General features: G+C 43.9%; 2 protein-coding genes and 1 pseudogene across 4 annotated transcripts in view; all 3 read left to right on the forward strand.

Moving 5' to 3' along the window:
* LOC310779190 (uncharacterized protein) overlaps positions 1 to 6,090 on the forward strand; it is a 30,289-nt gene extending 24,199 nt beyond the window's left edge. The window contains exons 3-8 of one of the 2 annotated variants that reach the window (XM_083639695.1): positions 1,241 to 1,393; positions 2,624 to 2,704; positions 3,122 to 3,150; positions 4,614 to 4,679; positions 5,195 to 5,284; positions 5,628 to 6,090. In XM_083639695.1, coding sequence (XP_083495821.1) covers positions 1,241 to 1,393; positions 2,624 to 2,704; positions 3,122 to 3,150; positions 4,614 to 4,679; positions 5,195 to 5,284; positions 5,628 to 5,714 — 506 coding nt within the window. In that variant the 3' untranslated portion in view covers positions 5,715 to 6,090. The remainder of the gene's footprint in view (positions 1 to 1,240; positions 1,394 to 2,623; positions 2,705 to 3,121; positions 3,151 to 4,613; positions 4,680 to 5,194; positions 5,285 to 5,627) is intronic. The other variant, XM_083639696.1, reaches the window with a different exon arrangement.
* A 938-nt stretch (positions 6,091 to 7,028) lies between these two features.
* LOC310779664 ((Lyso)-N-acylphosphatidylethanolamine lipase pseudogene) lies at positions 7,029 to 8,126 on the forward strand (annotated as a pseudogene). Its single transcript has one exon. The product of its transcript is annotated as a (Lyso)-N-acylphosphatidylethanolamine lipase pseudogene (transcript).
* Positions 8,127 to 12,113: 3,987 nt separating this feature from the next.
* Positions 12,114 to 14,073, forward strand: LOC310779665 (uncharacterized protein; the record flags this gene model as incomplete). The annotated part of the gene is made up of 2 exons (XM_083640167.1): positions 12,114 to 12,399; positions 13,658 to 14,073. The coding sequence occupies 2 exons, from the start codon at positions 12,114 to 12,116 to the stop codon at positions 14,071 to 14,073; spliced, it is 702 nt and encodes a 233-aa protein (XP_083496293.1).
* Between the last annotated feature and the right edge of the window lie 2,293 nt (positions 14,074 to 16,366).

The following is a 16,366-nucleotide window of genomic DNA, read 5'->3' on the forward strand; positions in this document are numbered from 1 at the left end:
GCGTGTCCAAGATTGCAGGCTAGATGAAACAGTAGCCACGCTAGTATCATGGCGTAGAAATCCATGCTTACACTGTGTCCACAAGCACAAAGGAGAGTTCCCGGTTCTGCAGGCTCTTAAGAAGAGAGTTCCTGGATCCTCAAACACAAAGGAGAGTTCCCGGTTCTGCAGGCTCTTAAGAAGAGAGTTCCTGGATAGCCGGGCTCTTGTAGACGATGGATGGCAGTTAGCTAGGCAGTGCTAACGTTATCTAGCGTCGGCTTGTTTGTAGCCAGTATGCTAAGCGTAGCCCGTTGCTAGTAGGTTTACTAGGCACGGCTAATTTAACAGGCTTTTTAAAATGAAGAAGGTATAGATTAGCTCTATGAGGGATTCCTCGAGTCTCCCAGGGAGAGGACAGTCTTTAAATCCGAGGCGTAGATTTAGATGGTAGCCCTCCTTGTAGCACTGGTGGTAGCACTCCGAGCTAGCCTAGCCAGGCTTCCGCGGGAAGCAAGACAAAGAAGCCGCCTCCGACTGACGGCGTAACGTTACGTTGTTGGTCGCTCAACAGAGCCAATGGTGTAAAACAGATAGTCAGTGAATACTTGAAACAAGAATACGTTAAAACTGCTCCTAAAACACTTAAAACAACGAAAAACTTGACAAACACCGCCGTCATTCACATCTGCTGCTGGTCGCTGCGTGCGCATGCGTGCGCGTGCGCATGCGCCCCTGCAGAGAAGCCCTGCCTGGCTCAGAGAGTCCAGTGGACACAGTGGGAGGAGCCTCGGTGTTCAGGAAATAAAATATTTGTTCCGGGAGAACAGTACCACTTTTTCCCCACAGGCGCCGCTAAAATCAACACAAAAATGAAAGTTCCTCGTAGCTGCTTTAAAGGCCACAGAAGTGTGTTTCTGGGGGAGATTTTGCAGAACAAACATCTGCAAAATCTCCCCCAGAAACACACTTCTGTTGATGTTACAGTAGTTCCTCACAACTTTCCTGTATTGAGAGATGTTCAGGAAGTGGTCAGGGGCTTAGCGTTGGGCCAGCAGAGGTCTGGTGGTTTGGCCTTCTCATCAGGAGCGGACCAGCCGACCCACAGCAGGCTGACAGACAGTCAGTCAGTCCACAGCATGACGAGGAGAAAGTTGCATCTTGATGCAGCAGAACAGAACAGAGCTGAACTCTACTCGCTCTTAACGTGAGCTCTTGACTGACCCTATATTTTGTTTGGGCTTTTATCTCTTTTGTCCAGCTACGAAAGCACCACCAACAACAACAACAACAACACCACCACCAACAACAACAACACCACCACCAACAACAACAAGAACAACAATAGCAACAACATTAGCAACAACAATAGCAACGACGACAACCAATTCTACACCCAATTCAAAACCACAAGGTAGTCAGTCACTTTCCATCTTGCATTGCATACACAGTCCAGCCTCTCTCTCTGCCCCCCCCCCCCTCTCAGTCCCTCTCTCTCTCTCTCTCTCTGTCTCTGTCTCTGTCTCTCTCTCTCTCTGTCTCTCTGTCCCTCTCTCTCTCTCTGTCTCTCTGTCTCTCACACACACACACACAGCTTTTAAAGTCAACAATGTCAAAAACATGCCTGTCAGACTGATACTTGTCTGTGGGAGGGGTCACTCTCTCACAGTCTCACTCAGTTTTGCTGCCGTGAAATCAACCGGCAAAACCCAGCAGAGGCAGAAGTCATGCACATTCACATTCACAGAAATTCACATTATGCTCTCTGTCCCTTTTTTCCTGTTGTGGTTTTTGTATCTTATGGTGGAACCAGGTGTGCTGTAACAGCCTTCACAATAGCCTGGGTAAACCCAGCCCCCACGTGACCTGCTCTCAGACCTGTTCTCAGTCACTAGTAGGTGACTGAGAACAGGTCTGAGAGCAGGTCACGTGGGGGCTGGGTTTACCCAGGCTACTTCACAACAGCTATTTGCAAATCTGTATTTTGCAACCTCCATGTCATATGGTAGACTTTCCCTTAGACACAAATTGTGTTGGGCAAGTTACTTTCAAAATGTAATATACTACCTATTACTAGTTACTTTCATTTGAAAGTAATAAGTTAGTTTACAATATAACTGTCTGTGTAGAGTAGCTCGTCAGTAGTAAGTAAGTACTTGTACTTGTGTAGAAGAGGTGAGAAAGCTGTTTGAGAAACAAAAGCCAAGGAAAAGGAAAAAGGTTGGAGCCAATAACACCTTGCAAATTTGTGCAGTGTGCAGTAACCTGTAGCACCTACCCCCATGTCTCTAAGCCCCCTCTCCCATGTACGCACGCCACACAGGCACGTGCGCACACACACACACACACACACACACACACACACACACACACACACACACACACACAAACAAACTTGGTATGTTTACTGTGAAATAACACTGAGCAATATGTGCAATATCTGACTCAAATTGGTTAAAAAATAGAAAACAAAATAAACACATCACAATAACAATACATGCTGTAACTCATCACTACAACAAATGCCAAATATGATATTTTACATGTTGTGAAATACTCTCCTCTTTTACTGACAGGATTTTGAATCAATAGGTCACTTGAAGCTGCTGACAAACTGTTTTTAACTTTTTCTCTCTCTTCTAAGTTTGGTGGACCCTCTTGGTGGGTTTATCTGCACTCATAATAGTTGTTGTTGCACTTGTCGTGTGCTGGAGGAGAGCTAGAGGTGAGAGCATTTATCTACCGGTATCTTATACTGTATATATAAAAGGGAGCATGTGGGCAATGTTTCTCTGTTTTTGTTTACATTTTTGTCTGACTGATGATGTCATAAATGTCATCTGATGTCATCAGTGATGTCACTTGAGCAATTGTGGATTGAAATCACTGATGATGTCATAGGCATTGTGACATCATCAGTGATGCCATAAGAGTATGTGATGTCGTCAGTGATGCGAAGTTGTGACATCATCAGTGATGTAAGAGCCACGCAGCAGCCGAGCTGCGCGCGCAGCTGCAGGAATCGAGCGCGCGTATCACGCAAGATGTTCGTGATAGTTGTGTAAATTGTCGTCACATTGATAAAGCCAGACTTTGGCTGCAGAAGCTAAACTCTCCTCTCCCCTTTGATTTATGTTTTCAGGGAACAGAAGAACAGTGGAAGACATTACTGTGAGTTTGAAAACTGAAGCATCAAATGTTTATACAGTTAGGACTTTGCAGAGCTGTAGCAAAGCAGCTATTATTAAATGGATAGTTCCAGTCCTTGATTATGACTGCATTAAAGTATCACTGTGCCAAACACTGTCACTGTGTTGCTGTGTCTGTACAGTATGTTGCTTGGCAACCAACAATTCTGCTAAACTTTCATTCGGCTGACTACATTGCTTGGCGGAAGAATGATTATTTGTTATCGATATTGCATCTTTTGTTGCTGTGTGTTTATTTTATGAAACCTTAGGTGAGGCTGTGATTTACAGTAATTTTACCACAGCTAAGGGCGTGCTTAGACATGACAAACCATGGCCGCTTGGGGCTTATTGCTTAATGGAATAACTGTCTATTGCCATAAATGCAGAACAAAATAAAAAAAAACAATGAGCTGAAACTGTATTGATCTTTACCCAAATCAATACAAAAAAAGTCAAATGATTAATCTGGGAAAAAAGCTAAATGGAAAGGCTAAACAAATATATGTAAGAAAAAGAAAGAAAGAATTGAGGCAATACAATCCCCAAATAAAAGCTTCATGTATGGATTGACTTACAGTTCAGTGTTTCCCTACCTGTCTTGTACTATTGTCCCATTGGGGGGGGACACAGAAAACAAACAAAAAATGTGATATTTGATATTGTGAAAAATATTGCGGCAAATATTGCAATTTTTGATTGGCTGTGCATTATGTTCGCTGCTGTACTGAAATAAACCAGCTGGCAGCGGACGTCAGTTTACTGTTATATAGACGTTGGACTCCAACATTTGACTGACGTTGGACTTTGGTTGAGAATGAAAATCGGGTTGACGTCAAAACCCAACGTTGGATAGACATCATCCTCCAACGTTGGAGGATGATGTCTATCCAACGTTGGATGGAAGTAGCATTTTGGTTGGAGATGAAAATCTGGTTGACGTCAAACCCCAGCGTGGGCTAGACATCAGCGTCCAACGTTGGTTAGGCATCATGGTTCCAGTTCTACACTGCAGAGTTGGTCCAGAATCTTAGTAAAAAAGATTGTTAGCATCTAGGCAGGCTAAGCTAAAATAGGCTAGCACAACACCAGAGGTTTCCCAAAAGAGTTCAGAGCCGCAAAACCTGGAAAGCTAACATACATACTACTCTTAACAAACCCTTAAATCAAAGTAAATTACTGTATGTTATATCAGACAGACTTCTCTTGTACATTAGTCATGAAAAATTAGAACCTTGTGAGTTTTCCATTTGTATCAAGCAGAAAAAAAGTTGTAGCATGACGTGTTTGAGTTAATTTGCCTTGCTTGTCATTGCACGTGATGCGATGTGACTATTGCACCTGCGCACATTGCAATGACGATGTTGAAACAATATATTGTGCAGCCCTAGTTAAAAGCGACCTTTACTGGAATGGAAAGCTGTAACATGGGCTGTATTTGTCCAGGTTCTGACAGTCTGTGATGCCAAACCTGCAGTGAAGCAGTCTGGAGGAGAAACCAGCCAGGAGCAGGTCAGATCATACTCCCACCCGTTATCCACTACATGTGACTGAGGCACAAAGTTCAGTCTGACTTCCTCCTGTGATAAAAAATGATAAGAGGAAAGCAAGAAGGACTAGACTAGACTAGACTAGACTAGACTAGACTAGAATAGCAATAAGCATCCCTTTAGCATCCCCTTTGGATTGGGAATCAAGTCTCTTTCTTGTTAGTTTCATAGTTATCGCTAAAAATGTATAATCGTTTGATGGCAGAAATCCCTGATCTGGATCACCACCAAAATTAATTCGGTTGTTGCATGGTCCAAGATCGAAATCCATTTGTAAGCTTTTGAGAAATCGTGCTGACAGACAAGAAACTAATAAGGACGAAAACTGGCAGAGGTACTAAAGGTTAATCAATAGAATAGAATAGAATAGAATAGAATAGAATACAATACAATACAATACAATACAATAAACAAAATCAGTGGAAGTGTCAAACCTGTGTGCCACTGACCAGCCATTGTGTTGCATTCACTGGTCAGACTGGTCAGACAGATGAGGACAGAGTCATCTACGCCACCATCAACCACTCCAACGAGAAGAAGAAAAAGGAGACTGCTCTTAAAGTACAGGTGAGCTGTCTGTCCTGTCGCATCACTGTTGGTGGGGGAAAAACACATTTTCAGGAATAAAGAAAATAATTCATATTTTACGCCCATGTAACTATTTTTGACATTACACAATCTTTTTCATCAGGTTTTAAGGCTCCAACAGTCACAAAACACACTTTCAAAGAGAATCGTACAATATTTCAGATGTTTCTACCCAACAGCAGTGTTACAGATGACATGGAGTATATTATTGAAGAAATTGTAACATTAGAAGATGCTGTCATCAGTCAAAGCTACACTATGTCAGTATGTTGCACTGTTTAATGGGCAAATCACACAACTATTTGGCCATTTGGTTTTACAGGTTCCCAATAATGATGGTGATGAAGTGACCTATGCTGCTGTGACCTATGTTCCTAACTCTAAACGAGCCAGTGAGATCCCCGGCTAGTAGGACCCTTTTGGCTGTTCCTCAGTCTCTAGGGCCTAGACTGAAGAACAGGCAGAGCCTAGACTCTATATAGGCTCTGCGCTAGCGGTGACCAAGCCTTTGCTATTAGGGCCCCTAGACTCTGGAGTGCCCTACCTGAGGAGATAAGGCTAGCAGACTTCGTGTCATCTTTTAAAACACTCCCAAAAAAGACATGTTTATTTAGATCGCCTTTTATATCCTTCTACTCTCACATGGCTGAGTTTTATTCCATTTTACTTATTTTATAATATTTTTTATCTTTCGTTTTATTGTACTTCATTTTATGTAATTACTGTATTTGATATTTTATCTGAATGAACTTGGTGTATGTATATGGTATTTGTTTTATGGTTTATCTTCATCCTGTTTTATTGTTTTTTGATTCGTCTGTGTGAAACACTTTGTAACTTGTTTTGAAAAGTGTTATACAAATAAATTATTATTATTATTATTAATAATAAATATAACCGCAAAATGAAAGTGAGTCAACATTTGTAGTCATCCATCGCTGCTACCAGCATCGTTTTGTGAAATCAGGAGCTAAATAATTATGTTCTGACATGAATTCATAAAGGTTTTAATATGACTTTTTACTGTGCCATAATAATATAGGCCTATTGTGAAAATGTGGTCATTTGAGTTGAGATAGAATTTGGCTGCCTCCTGCACATCGCTGTCCGTCCAGTGCGGCTGGGTTCCTGCGTTTCACCAGCCATTAAATCAGACATGAAGACGGGAAGGGGATAAATAACGCTCCAAAGTCAGGCTACATTTTGGCAAGGGAAAAATTGGCATGCTCGTTTTCAAAGGGGTACCTTAACCTCACACCTCAAGATATCTAAATGAGATGTTCGATGGATGCCTACGCGTCTAGAACAGTATGACATCATCTATGATTTGTGACCTCATCACTGTCTGTGACATCATTATCAGTGATTTATGATGTCATTGGTGATATATGACGTCACTATAGTAGTGACATGGCACTAGACCGAGCCGTCTAGAACTGTATCACATCATTGGCGACTTCTTTCTTTCTTTCTTACTTTCGTGAGACCAGACAGACCAGACCCTCTTACAGAACCCTCGGCGCCAATGGGAATGGCGCCTCTGTGATGATGTCATCAGTTATGTCACTCGATGATTTCACTTGTGCAGAGACATTGTGGCATCATCAGTGATGCCATGATTCCTTCCCTGCTGAGGTTATAAATTGGATGACACATCGACCAAGCAACAGAGTCCGGACTCTGTCTTGCTTTATAACAACCTAGTGAATATTATTACCGGAATATGCAATGTGATTCAACGGATCCTGCTGCGAATACAGCTCACATGCAGAGCGATTCTGAGACAGAGTCAAGTTGGATTTGGCGTTGGTGGCCCTCCTGGTGTCCAACCTCCATGTCCCTTTTGAAGAGCACAGAGGCTAAGATCCTGGCCTGTATTGAGAATGACCTATGTGCCAGGTTTGTGACTCTCCCAAACCAGCACCGCATATGGACTCTCACCATCACCAACAAGATGGCTGGCAAACCTGCAGAGCAAGCTCCCAAGACCCCCCTGGTCATGGTCCATGGTGTGGGAGGAGGGGTAGGCCTGTGGATCAGGAACCTGGACACGCTGTGTCGATCGCGGCCCGTGTACGCCTTCGACCTGCTGGGCTTCGGCCGGAGCTCCAGGCCGCCCTTCCCCGCGGGCCCAGCCCAGGCCGAGGAGCAGTTTGTGGACTCGATCGAGCTGTGGAGACAGTCTGTGGGCCTGGACAACATGATCCTGCTGGGACACAGTCTGGGAGGGTTCCTGGCTACCTCTTACGCCATCCAGCACCCGACTCGAGTGGCCCACCTCATCCTGGTGGACCCATGGGGTTTCCCTGAGCGACCCGAGCCGCAGTCACATGCTGATCACCTGAAAGAGGTGGCGCCGCGCCTCCCGCGCTGGGTGATAGCGGTTGCGGTATCCCTCTTCAACCCGCTGGCTGTGCTCCGAGCGGCGGGACCGTGGGGTCCGGGCTTGGTCAACAGATTCCGTCCGGAAATCAAAAGCAAATATCAGTTTGACGATGACACCATGACACAGTACATCTACCACTGTAACGCCCAGATCCCAAGCGGTGAGGTGGGTTTCCGGGCCATGTCGGAGTCTCTGGAGTGGGCTAAGAGACCCATGCTACAGCGGGTCCACCAATTGCTCCCCTCCATGCCCCTCACCATGCTGTATGGAGCCCGGTCCTGGGTGGACAGCTCCTCGGGGGACAGAGTGACCCACATCAGGAGCCAGGCACACACCACCGTGCTGCTGGTGAGTGAAGCCTCTCACTGCGTTTACGCAGACCAGCCAGAAGAGTTCAACAAAGTGGTCGAAAATATATGTAACTCCATAGACTGATGTGATTGTGTGTGTGTGTGTGTGTGTCTGTGTGTGTGTGTGTGTATGTGCGCGCACGCACGTGTGTGTGTGTGTGTGTGTGTGTGTGTGTGTATGTGCGCGTGTATGTGCGCGCAGAGTACAGTGCGAGTCCATGTATGTATGTGTCCATCTGTATGTCCCCTGAAAGAAAGAAAGAGGCCAGGTCGCCGATGATGTCATACATGGCTGCTATGGATGATTGGCCAGGTCGCCGATGATGTCATACATTTCTAGACGGCCTGGTGGCCAAGTCACTACTGTGATGGCATATATCACTGAGATGTAATGAATCACCAGTGATGTCACAGAGAGTGATAAGGTCATAAATCGCCAGCTCAGCCTGGTGGCCATGGTCATTATTATAGTGACATAACAGTGAAAAAAGATACGCACATCCCAACCAGTTTAAAAGGCAGGTGCTGGACCTAATAGAAAACGCAGTGAGCACATTATTATAGTGATGTCATATATCACAGATGATGTCATAAATCACTGAAGATGTCACAGTGATGAGGCCTGGTGGTCGACCTGGCCACTATAGTGATGTCATATATAACCAGTGATGTCATAATGATGTTATTTGTGGGGCACATATTCTACGTTCACACTCGAGCTGGATGATGTCACACCAATGACATCACTGATAATCACAGCTGACATCACTTGATGTCACTTATGCATAGACATTGTGACATCATCAGTGACAGTCTCTCAAGCCAGACTGACTGGCTCTTCGACATAATGGGAATAAGTCACTCTTGGTTGGTTGGTTGGTCCACAAAAAGTTCACCACGCTTTAGCAGGACATGACTAGGAGGCTTATTATACTATTTTCCCTGATGATGTCACTGACATGACTGTGCTGCGTGAAGAATTAACTGCAAGTCAGCTCCTATTTGTGTTCATCAGAATTTATTCAATTCAATTCATTCTCTTTGACTCATTATAGTGTACACTTTATTTTAAGCCGACCCCAGGAGTTGTGCATTGAAATCTCCTCAGTGTAATGAATGAAAATTATGAAATATCAAAAGAAGAAAATAAACTACTATATTAAGGGTAGCTCTTGTTAGATGCAAGTTTTACACAAGAGCAACATTTAGAAAAGGATTGTGTCTCTAAATGTTATCTACAGGAACTATTGTTGGCAGACTATATGGTGACACTGTTGCGGTACCACAGAGCCAGTAGGGAGCAGTATTAGCCTGAGAAATAATATGGGAATTGCCCTGATGTAAAATGATATATTCACAAGGCCTCTCTCTCTGTTCTTGATCATTTTATTGATATCACACTAAGCTAAAACCACACATAATGCAGCCACTCCTTGGGCCGATTGGTGACATGATGGATTGCGTATCATCAAAATCGGGCTAGTGATGTTCCGGCTTTTCAAAATTTGAACTTTTGACCTCTAGCTACAGTTTCCCAGAAGTCACCTGTCAATCAAACAGTGTGGGGTGGAGCTTGGATTTTCCTTCTTCTTCTTTCTTCTTCTTCTTTTTTCTTTGTCTGTGGCAGTGTTGGGCAGTAATATATTACTCCTTAATATTCTATTACTACTGTAATATATTACTTTCCCCAGTAATGAGAAGTGTAAGGGATTACAATTTCCAAAACAGTAATAATATTACAGTTACTAATCCAAGTAACTTCAAATTACCGCATTAATTTCTGCAGCGCTGGCACAGCGCTAAAACGAAGTGTGGAGAAGGGTCTGGCTACGCAATAATGTGAGACTTCTGCATTGCCAGAACGCGATTAGTTTTTTGTCCTATGTAGGCAAATAAATCAAAAGTATGCAGTTTGGCTGATTGTTGACTCCTCCTGTTCGGTTAATTATCGTTCCAATAAAGTGGATTCACTTCTAAAAGGAGTTGGCTGAACGTATGTCACGTTTTCGGAAGGGTGGGTAGCAAAACTAATATAGTAAAGTAACGAGTAACGTAACTAATTACTTTTGATACCAAGTAATAAGTAAAGTAATTGTATTACTTTTTAAATTAGTAATAAGTAATGGGTAACTTATTACACTTCCTGAGTAACGTGCCCAACACTGGTCTGTGGATATCGCAGCTTTAATAGATAGCTGTTCTGTTCACCTCTTTTACTCAGAATGTTCCAAAGAATTTGAAATAAAATCTTAGTGTGACTAACATTAATTAGTCTGACTCACTGGAAGCAGGCTGCGGGAAGCTCTGCCATTGGCTCCGACCATTTCAGTCGGAGCGAAAAATAAATCCCTTTCCGCTCCCTGCGTGTCGCTCGAATACCTCAACAACGCTAGCTAGCAAGCTAGCAACTTACCAGTGGTGTATAAAGTACTCGAAAACCATACTTAAGTAAAAGTAAAGATATCTTCCCAGAAAAAGACTTTGGTAAAAGTCAAAGTCCCTCATTAGAATATTACTTGAGTAAAAGTCTTAAAGTACTTGATATTTTCTGTACTTAAGTATCAAAAGTAATTTTCTGATATTAAATGTACTTAAGTATTGAAAGTAAAAAGTACAAGTAAATGCTGCAAAAAAAATCAAGTAAAAGACATGCTTGAGTGGAAGTCTATTTCTTCTTCTTGACTTTTATAGCCGCTGGCAAACAACGTTATGTTGCATTACAGCCACCAAATGGAATGGCGTGTGGATCGTGATTAACATAACTTGCAAACTAGGAGCACTGATTTGCCAAACCTGATTGCTTGCAGGCTACGCAATTTCTTCTGATTTTACTTTGTAACTAAGATGCTTGGGGGAAATGTAGTGGAGTAAAAGTATCCATTTTATTTGGGAAATGTAGTGGAGTAAAAGTGAAAGTTGACAGAAATATAAATACTCAAGTAAAGTACAGATACTCAGAAAAAATACGTAAGTACAGTACTTAAGTATTTATACTTAGTTACATTACACCACTGCAACTTACCAGTGTTTGGCAAGTTACTTTCAAAATGTAATATACTACATATTACTAGTTACTTTCATTTGAAAGTAATAAGTTACTTTCCAATATGACTTTCTGTGTAGAGTAACTTGTTAATTATTACACTACATTTGCATTACTTTGACCAAAACAACAGCAGCAGCAGAATGACATCGCCGCCCCGGAACATCCCGAAAAATAATTTCACCCGCCTTGAAATCAGTGTAAACAATCCAAGATTCTAAATGTTATTCTTTTCCTTTGTTATTGTCATCTATAGTGGTTATTTGCATAAAAACACAGTTTGATTAGGAAACGATTGTATCTTTTTTAAATATGTGCTTTGATTCAATCAAATGTAACTCAATTTGTAACTTGAGTTACTTGACAAAGTAACTGGTATATTACTGAAATCCTATAAGTAATAAGTTAGCCTACTGCTAAAAGTAATATTACATGTAATATGTTACTTTTGTAATGAGTTACCCCCAACACTTCAACTTACACGCTGAAAATGGCAAGTCTTGACAGGCCTGCTTGGTACTTTCGGTGGATGGTTGTAAAGATAACAGAGCATTTTTTACCACTATATCAGAGAGTAAGAGCCTGAGGAGCCAAAACTCTCTCCTGCACTGGTACAGCGTGAAACGGAGATAGTCTGGGAAACGAGACTAGTTTAACATGCATCAAATATCACATTGAGGCTGGAATTTACTTTGATTTACTTTGACGGCGGCTACATTATAATGTTTCGCTCTGTTCAAAGTGGAGGCATTCTAGTTTGTTCATCAATCCACTGATTCCTTCTACAACAGGAGAGAGTATAATAGTGCAGGACTGTAGCTCGTTACGCACGTGGCTAAAGTGCAAAGTTGGTCAAATGAAAGTAACATTCCTCAGCTTCATAATGTGAAAGTCCTGACAGCCCCTGTGGTTCCTGCAGAGCTATTAGTGGGCACACTGTTCCACTGGCCCTCAATGTAAGACGCACAGATAGCAGAACCAGCTCAGGCGGCCGTTAGTAAAGTCGGAAAAACAAATTTGAACGAAGATATGATTCGAAGCGTCTGTTTGGGATGTTTTCATGCCATACTGCTCCACCTCCTGCTGGACTGTGTCTGTGGCTTGTTGCTGACGGAGCGTCAGGGAGATGTGGAAGATGACCGAGTGCTCAACAAAGCCATTTTGGAGATGTTGCATATCAATAAAGTCTCTGCAGGCCATCGGGCCAGACCACATCCCTACATGAGGCGGGTCTACCAGCTTCTGGACTTGCTGGAAGCTCAAGACTTGGGGAAGTCAGATGGGACGCTGGTGCAGAGCTTTCGGAGTGTCACTGGTAAGGATTTCCTATGAGTGATCCTCTGGTTTTAAGGTAATAATCGACATTTCATGTCAATAAGTGTCAGTTTTGCCACTCTCCACCAACTAATATAACATAGTTAACATAAGATAAGATAAGATAAGATAAGATAAGATAAGATAACATAACATAACATAACATAACATAACATAACATAACATAACATAAAAGCCCAATATGAAGATTATGTTTTCAAAACAAATGATTGTGAATTATATTTGGGGAAAATGAAATGGAAGAAAATTATAAAATTCAAAATACCAATAATAGTCACACTTGGTCTACATTTGAGCTGCATTTTCTAGATCTACACATTGACTATAAAATATGGACATCATGTCAGTGAAGCCAAAACGCACTAGCACCTCTGGTCGGTCGGGGCGCCTGTTCGGGGCGGAAAGGAACTGGTGGGAATAGCATGATCCTCCCACATGCTACGTCCAGCCGGTAAAGCTCCTCGCTGTCAGGTGAAAAGAAGCGGCTGGCAACTGCACATCAGAGGGAGCATGTGTGTGTCTACGCCATTCGTCTACGCCTACCGGCTCCCCCCAGATCGGCAGAGGGGGTGGAGCAGTGACCGGGGCAGCAGGGGAAATTGGCAAAGTACAATTGCGGAGAAAATTAGGGTAAAATCAGAAAAAAACAATATAAAAAAGAAGTGAAGCCAAAACATCTTGATTGCCCCTTGGTGGCTGGCTGCAGTATAATGTAAAATGAATGAGAAAAATATTGGGAGCTAACGGTGGGAGCTAACCTAACAGTGTCGCCAATCTTGCTGAATTTCATGGCTGCAGTATAGGTCATAAATAAATCCTGCCCCCTCAATGTTAGCGGATGGGACATGAGCCAAACTAAACTATCAAATAGATTCCCCTCAAAGATGAGAATGTATGCTCTTATTACACTGATGTATGTCCAAATGCTAATTTTTCTGTTTCATTTTTTTTCTTTGAATAGTTATTTGACAATATAAAAAGTCATGATTGACAGCTATGACAGCCATTCTCAAACCTTGGTCAGATGGCGGCATGGCTGAGGGGGCGTGTCTCTACTGTGCACACTCTGTTTGTAAATGACACCAAACGAGCAGGATGGCTGCTCGCTGAAACACGTTTTGGCTTCATTTTTGTATAGCGGTAGGAAGTGTCGTCCACACAGTCAATGGATCTACAAAGATAGGCAAATCTGAACTAATCCTTGTTTTTCTTTGTCATTTATTCCTTGAACCAACCAGGTCCGGATCCCGCTCCTCCAGGATGGATCTGGTTCAACGTCACCAATCTGAACCCTTCAATGATGGGCGCAGAGCTGGTCCTGTTCAGGAGAACCCTCCACCCTGGTCCCCTCAGCGTGACGGTCGCCCTGCACAGCCTCACCGGGTCAGAAGGCGGTCTAAAGGAGAGTCCAGCCCTGGAGGAGAGACCGCTGACCCTGGACCAGCGACCCTCGTCCGGCTACGACGTGTTTGACGTCTCGGCCATTCTGCCCGTGAAGCCTGTGGACGTGGTGGGCTTCCAGCTCCGCTACACAGATGAGAGTGGAAGCCTGGTCCTCCATGAAGCCCTAACAGAGAGTCTCTACTGCCTGGACAGAGGCTCTTTAAGCGAGCCCTTACTGGTGCTTTACCAAGCACACCCTGTCCTGATCTAGATCCTGAACTGATTCTTTTCTCAAAAGTCATTTTCATTGGCTTCCACACAAATATGTTATTGTTATTAGTAGTAGGCTAGTAGCAGTTGCAGAAGCAGCAGCAGTAGTAATAGTAGTAGCAGCAGCAGTAGTGGTAGCAGTACTACTATAGGGCTGGGTATCGATCGGTACTCAATACCTTAAAAGTATCGACCAAAATAACCCAGTACCAAATATGAAACTTATCCAGTCAAATGATAACCTGGCTGCATTCAATCCTTTTTGTACACAATATACACAGACTATACAGATATAAAGACTGTGAAAACAAATTTCCTCTACAGATGACAATAAAGTATGAATCTGAATACTTGTTTTAAAAATAACCCTCCCAACACTGTATCTACACCAGTGTGACGCCCAATGCCCACTATAAGCTATAAATTCGCTTGGAATCGCCTTTGCCCTGTTAGGGTTGATGCCCACTATAAGCGATAAATTTGCATGGAGTCGCGTTCGCCTTGTTAAGCCCTGCCCCGCTGGTCTCTTGGTGCTACAGCTTGGTTGGCTGCCTTAGTGTCTTTCCGTTTTGCATTGGTCTACTTTGATTTTGGCCCCTCCTCTCGTTTTGTCATTCGCGATGTCCATGATGCCAGGTATCCCAGCCTGCTTTTTCAGTGATTTGGTTGCATCCAATACAAAGTCAATGGAAGGTGACTATTGTTCGCTTATAGTGGGCATGCACCCTTACGCCCAATGCCCACTACAAGAGTTACATTTGCATGGAGTCGCCTTCGCCCTGCCAAACCCTGTCAAGCCCTGCCCTGTTGCTGCAGCTTGGTTGGCTGCCTTGCTCTATTTCCATCTTCAATTGGTCGATGTCAAATCGGCCCCTCCTCTCGTCGCTGCCGTCCGCCGCTCATCACCTTGCAAAGCATGCTGGGATACCTGGCAATGTCCGCATCGTGAACGACAAGACGAGAGGAGGGGCCAAATTCGAAGTAGACCAATGCAAAACGGAAACACAGCAAGGCAGCCAACCAAGCTGCAGCACCAAGAGAACCAGCGGGGCAGGGCTTAACAGGGCGAAGGTGACTCAATGCAAATGTATCGCTTATAGTGGGGCAGGCACCCTGACGGGCCCTACACACCTCCAAGTGATGTGGGCGATATATCGCCCAGTCAGCCCTGCCCCGTTGCTACAGCGTGGTTGCCTGCCTTGCTGTATTTGCGTCTTCAATTGGTCGATTTCGAAATGGTCCCTCCTTCCCTCGCTGCCGTCTGTCGCTCACCACCTTGCAAAGCATGCTGGGATACCTGGCGTCAGGACATCGCAAACGAGAAGACGAGAGGAGGGGCCAAAATCTAAATAGACCAATTGAAGACGGAAATACAATAAGGCAGCCAACCAAGCTGCAGCAGCGGGGCAGGGCTTGACAGGGCAAGTGCTAGTACATGCAAGTTGATCGCGTTCGGTGTGTAGGGGGTCTGACGGGCCCTACACACCGCCCGTGATAAACTTGCATGTACTCGCACTCGCCCAGTCAGCCCTGCCCCGCTGCTACAGCGTGGTTGGCTGCCTTGCTGTATTTCCGTCTTCAATTGGTCGATTTCGAAATACCCCTCCTTCCCTCGCTGCCATCTTGTCATTCACCAGCTTGCAAAGCATGCTGGGATACCTGGCGTCAGGACATCGCAAGCGACAAGACGAGAGGAGGGGCCAAAACCGAAATAGACCAATTGAAGACGGAAATACAGCAAGGCAGCCAACCAAGCTGCAGCAGCGAGGCAGGGCTTGGCAGGGCGAGTGCGAGTACATGCGAGTTGATCGCGTTCAGTGAGAAGGGGGTCTGAGGCAGCAGTACGCTAAACCGTGCCTAGTCTGCCAAAAGAAGAAGAAGAAGAAAAAGAAGAATCAATGTTCTGTATCTGTGCTGTATGTGTGTTAAGCCTTAACAGTTAAGGGATTTAGATGAGTCGATTGTCTGGAGCAGAAGGTGATGGTAATGCACCAATAAGCTGGATGCCAACCGCCGTTAAACCATTTCTTATAAAACAAGAGCAAATTCGTCCAGCCAGGACCATGTGCGCCATGTAGCAACCAGGCGACCTCATGCAACTCAAGCCTATTTGAGAGGAAACTACATCTTTCAATAGCCCAACTTTGGCAGTTTTAAAGATGTTTTAGATATCTTCACTCTCTGGCAGATAGATGTTCAGCTGTCTAACACTGGAACAGAACCATCGCCAAGGCAACGACAGAACATATATGCAGAACTTCTCAACACAAAATCTGTTTCAGAGAAAAACATGA

This window comes from Poromitra crassiceps (genome assembly GCF_964638095.1).
Source record: "Poromitra crassiceps genome assembly, chromosome: 7".
Lineage (NCBI taxonomy): Eukaryota > Metazoa > Chordata > Actinopteri > Beryciformes > Melamphaidae > Poromitra > Poromitra crassiceps.